Source organism: Acyrthosiphon pisum, chromosome A3 (genome assembly GCF_005508785.2).
Source record: "Acyrthosiphon pisum isolate AL4f chromosome A3, pea_aphid_22Mar2018_4r6ur, whole genome shotgun sequence".
In the NCBI taxonomy this organism is placed as follows: domain Eukaryota; kingdom Metazoa; phylum Arthropoda; class Insecta; order Hemiptera; family Aphididae; genus Acyrthosiphon; species Acyrthosiphon pisum.
Genome location: NC_042496.1, coordinates 25,011,546 through 25,017,058, shown reverse-complemented (window position 1 = coordinate 25,017,058; position 5,513 = coordinate 25,011,546). Strand labels below are relative to the sequence as shown.

Here is a 5,513-nt window from a genome sequence, read left to right as displayed (position 1 = left end):
TTATTGTCATTTGTTTTTTATTGAGTTACAAACAAAAATTATTGTCATATTTTGTATTTTATTGTCATACAGTATCCTTAATAATACGTGGTAATTAATATTAAAACCTAAGACTAGATACGACTAGTAATAATTATAAAATAGGTACTTTAAACAAAAAAATACATTTTATTTACCTAGTAAAAAAAAAATATTGTATTATTGTTTGAAATAACTAATGCAAAGTACACGGAAAGCTGTCCCTTAATTACTCTCATTGAATTCCATTACATAAGTAACTATTGAATAACAATTAACAAAATAATATTTTAAGACTATCAGTATAAATCTTCTATATTTAATGCTTGAATTGGCGAAAATATAGTTAGAATATTTGAATGTTTAAATTTGTGTTTCTAATTATTTAATGACTTTTGATTTAGACGATTTAAGTAAGTGAATTTTTTTTTAAAGAGAAGAGGTTCTTACTTCCCCTGTCAATTCAAGCATGAGAGTTGTAGTGGCGGCGTGAAATTTTTTCTTATGAAGCGACTATTTAAAATAATTACCCACCCACAAATTGTTTCTGTATTAATGTGAATAGTCAAACACAATTCATAAAAATTGCATAAATTATTCGTAAATTATAAATGATTCCAACATTAAAATATACTCATCAGCAGTCTTACATGAAGTAAAAGTTTCATAAAATAGCTATTTACGCCGCCACTGCATGATTATAGAGATGTCCATTGTGTACTAAACTAATCATAAAATATGTTTGTTATACAATATTAAAGTAATTAATTTGTGTACTGAAAATATTTAAGCACATCAACATACTTTTTAATAAATAATAATAATAGTTATACATTTTTTTATACAATTATTAATAGGTAATAAATTAGTTGATAATTTTTTGTACCTTATAAGAATATATGTCAAAAAATAGATACAATTAATCCACTATAATGTATGTATTTAACTATTACGATAATACTGTAGATATTTACCTGGTATACAAGGCCATTACTGGGTTAATTTTTAAGGGGGAGTGTTACATTTTTAAAGACCCAAAGTTCAAAGGAAACCCCCTTCAAAAGTTACAGAGAAAGAAAACATTTTATGAAACGTTTAAACTCTTAAAATTACAGGTAAGTAAAAAATAAGTTTATATTTTGGATAATAAATAATAATAATTATAAATTAAAATACATAGGTAATTATAACATGAAAGGAAATGAAAAAAAATATATAGGTATCTGGTATTATAATTAGTATACCTAAATGAAATATGTATATTTATAATGATAAAAATAATTCATTCTTATGAGTTACCTATACATTTTTAAGTAGGTATAGATAAAATAAAATTATAACAAGGTATAATATACTGTATTATATTATATATTTGAAATTATTTCAAAACTTGTTTAGTATGGTACCTACTACCTACAAATAGTTGTAATAATCTAAAAATTATTTCAGCATACAACTTAATCAAAATATTTTAATATAAATTCACACACTATAGTTGAAATTTACAAATCCACATAACACTTTAGAACAGAAACTTACTCAATGACTCATACTCGACTGAACTCAATCTAACTATATAAAACTAGTAATAACACTTTGTTGGTTATCACAAAATAATATAGGTTGCATACTAACCTACTGAATTGTACATAGGAAACATACAGGAACATATTATTAATGAAGTATGTACCAATTTTTTAAAGATGAAAATCATTACAATAAAAAAAAAAAATTGTTAATGTATTAAAAAATAATGCATATAAGTATCATACATGATATTGGTTTAAGAAAAAAAAAAATACCTAACGATAAAGTATATATTATATTTTAAAAATTATTGTACCAATCTACTTTAAAATATATAGGATAGTTATTATTAGAGCTCGAATTTCAATGTATTTGCATTTTTTTTCTGAAATATTCGATACAGTACTTTCTAATATATGAATATATCTACAAATGTGTTTCAAGTACACATTATGCTAATATATTTTAAGTAATTTTTCAATGTTTTTGACGTTCAAGGTCATTATTTATTATTTTAAATAATTTTTAACATATTTCTAGTAATATAACAAAAAAAATTAAATTATAATATTTAAGTATTTAAATACACTTAATGTACTTAAACAACATTAGGTAATCTGGTGTTTAAATAATACGATTCACAAATTTATTTTAATGTCACACATACCAATTAGCCGATAATCAATTATATAGATATCCGATAATCTATAATATGTTTTCATATCCTACCTTCCTACTTTAAAATTGTTTTTTTTTGAGTATTAGGTCATTTATGCATTTTTCGATATGTTTTAGCCATTAGGGCATATAAATTAGAGCCTTAGTTATTATTTTTAACTTTGATAAATACTATTTGAAGAAACTTTTCCTACTCTATTATACAAGTAAAATTAGGATAGTTTAGATAATAATCTATATTACATTTCTACGTAATGAAATATCTGAAATTGGACTAGGTACCTAACTGTTACACGTCCTAAATATTTTATTATTTTATCTGGTTTATGCAATTCACTAAGAATAATATCTATATAATTAATAATCATCATGAAATCATTAAAAAAATTAATATTGATGTATTATGAATTACTAGTTTCAATATTATTTACTTGAATTCAAGATAGGTATGGGGTTTTTAATCTTAAAACTACCTAAATTTAATTAAGATTCACAGAGTTGTGGTACAACCTCCCTCTACAAATAAATTAAAAAAAAATTTTTTTAAGTAATTTATACCATAACTATACTCCTTTTCATAAGAGAACATACCGCTTTCGCGCATGTCGAATGATTCAATTGTTACGTCGAGAACCACGTGATCACGCTAACAATGGCAAATTGGGGGGATGCGCACCGCCGGACATAAATTGGTTGTCGACCAGTATGTTTTCTTTTGAAACAGAGTATACAAAAATATGGTGATATCAATTAAACTAAAATATTACTCAAATTTAGATTTTGTACACATTTTAAGTTCTTAGGTAACAATTTATATTTAAGAGTAGATGGTTTATTTTAAGTAAAATTATTTATTTTATTGACTGTCATTATCTGACGCAGACTTACTATGTTCCTTTTGGCACTCTAGTTCCTTCATTTTTAATTTTATTTCAGTAACATTAGCATGTACATGGTTCTCCAACTTTTTCGATTCATCTTCAGATACCTTTTTATGAGCTCGAGCAAAATGTTTTTGGAGTAAAAAGTTTCTTGTAAATGCTGCTTGGCATGAATTACACTTAAAAGGCCTTTCTCCTTTAAATAAACAAATCACAATACATTTAATTAATTCAATTAATAAAAAAAATTGATCTTTCTTTTTTAAATACTATTAATGACAATAAAAATCTTCAAAATAGTTATTAATTATATTAAACTAATTTATAACAATAAAATTTGAAACAACTAACTTTATGTAAAAAACATAAAATGAATACCTGTGTGAATGAGTAAATGCCTTTTAAGATCAGTTGTCCACCCAAATTTTTTATTACACAAACTACACTCAAAAGTCTTGTCTTTTTCTTTATTTTTTTTAGTTACTTTTTTTAATGGTTTAACTGGATTATCATTATTTTCTTCATATGTGGCCAAACAATATTTCCAAGGATTAAGAGTTTCGCCCACTGTCAAATTTAATGGTTTAGAAGATCCATAATTGCTAGTTTCTGCAGGTTTTTTTTTAGAAGTTGAACTATTTTCATTATTATCGCCATCAACTAATTTTTCTTCACCAACGTGACTAAAAAAATGTACTAATAATGATGTAGCAGAATAAAAACATTTGTGGCAATCTGGACATTTTTGAGAATAATCTGAAAATGAATGAATTGTTTAGTAAATTGAATTAGTATTTTATAGAAAGTAATTACTCATTTTTAAAGTACAGTGGAACCTCAATAACTCGAATTTTCGATAACTCGAAGGAATGTCTTGGTCTTCGAGCCTATGTACAAACTATTTTTTCTATAACTCAATTTTTTATCCATAATTTTTTTTTTTGTCTCTGACCCGATTTGAGTTATTAAGATTCCACTGTACTTCAAAAATGTAAATGTATTATTAGTAAAAGTGAACTTTGTATATTACATGTTAGGCATAAATTATTTATATTCAGGCATAAATGAAAACAGGTTTTTCAAAACTAAATTTTAAATATTATGATATGATAAGTAGATACTTCAGACTTCAGTACCTGTATGTATGGCTGTATGTAAACATCAAAAGTCTAAAGTGGCCTTATCAATTTGTAAGTGTAAAAATTTAGTAAAAATTTATGACTTTAATGGTTGTTCGGGTAATTTGATACTGGTTTTAAGTTATAATAACATTACGTCATCATTGATCAAATAAAAATTATGAGATCTACAATCCCATATGTAAAATTGTATTTCGATTAACAGCTTCTATATTGTTATGTTGATCATAAATAATATTGAAAAATGTTTGTGTCTCATTTACAACTGTTCTTATATTTTTTTCGAAACTAATTGTTACTGTTAAGGAAATACAAACATTTTATTAAACAACCAAAGGTATGTAATACATAAAAATTTATATCAAAAAGAAAATCTTTCTTCATGTATTTTTTTTTTCAAAAAAAGGTTTACTTTAAGTACCAACAACTAAATGTGTGATACCTAAAATGAATAGATACAACAATTAATTGTAATAAATTCATAGCTACAGGACCAAGTCCATGTAGATTTTACACATTTATAACATTTTTTTTGTGGTTTTAAAATATAAGAGTCTGGTATGGACCAGAACTTCAGCACCCCTAAATCTCAAACACTATTTGTGCCTATGATACTGTTTATATATATATATACCTATATGGGTACTCTTTATACAATTTTAACAATGTACTAGTGAAAATTCATAAAATATTGACTTTTAACAGAAACAAATAGTTATAAAATATTATCAAAATACATTTGTTATAATTTCAGAACCATTTACCTGTATAAATATTCATCAGATAATACAATCGTCAATTAATAAAACTTAAGTACACATTACAATGAATGTATGAAATGGTTGAGACAATATTTACAAGAACCTATAACAAAATATCACTCGGAACAAAATAATATTATATTATGAAAACTATTAAGCTATTTTCAGTCTACTATATCTATTAAACAGAATAATGGGTACTTAATAATAATTTAATAGTTAAAAACTTATAAGTTAATGTTTATACTTAATATTATTATCATAAAGTTTTTGATAATACTGTTTATACTTCAGTTATCTATAGATAATAATATAATAATCTATATTTATAAGTCTATAACGACATTAACCCTAAACAACAATTGTGCTAAATGTTTATCGGGGAACCCACAATAATATAATATAGAATTTTTGGTATAGAAGTCTGTGGGGTATCACGAAAATCGAATAGTTTATGTTTATGGTTATTTACAGTTGCCACTGGTTACAGAATATTTAAAAAAAAAAAA

General features: G+C 24.3%; 1 protein-coding gene across 1 annotated transcript; it reads right to left on the bottom strand.

The window, feature by feature from the left end:
* Positions 1 to 2,302: 2,302 nt before the first annotated feature.
* On the bottom strand, positions 2,303 to 5,244 carry LOC100166669 (zinc finger protein 543). Its single transcript, XM_001947300.5, has 4 exons — positions 5,008 to 5,244; positions 3,483 to 3,860; positions 3,112 to 3,300; positions 2,303 to 2,935 (listed from the first exon to the last, which is right to left on the bottom strand). The coding sequence occupies exons 1-4, from the start codon at positions 5,021 to 5,023 to the stop codon at positions 2,865 to 2,867; spliced, it is 654 nt and encodes a 217-aa protein (XP_001947335.2). The 5' UTR covers positions 5,024 to 5,244; the 3' UTR covers positions 2,303 to 2,864.
* Between the last annotated feature and the right edge of the window lie 269 nt (positions 5,245 to 5,513).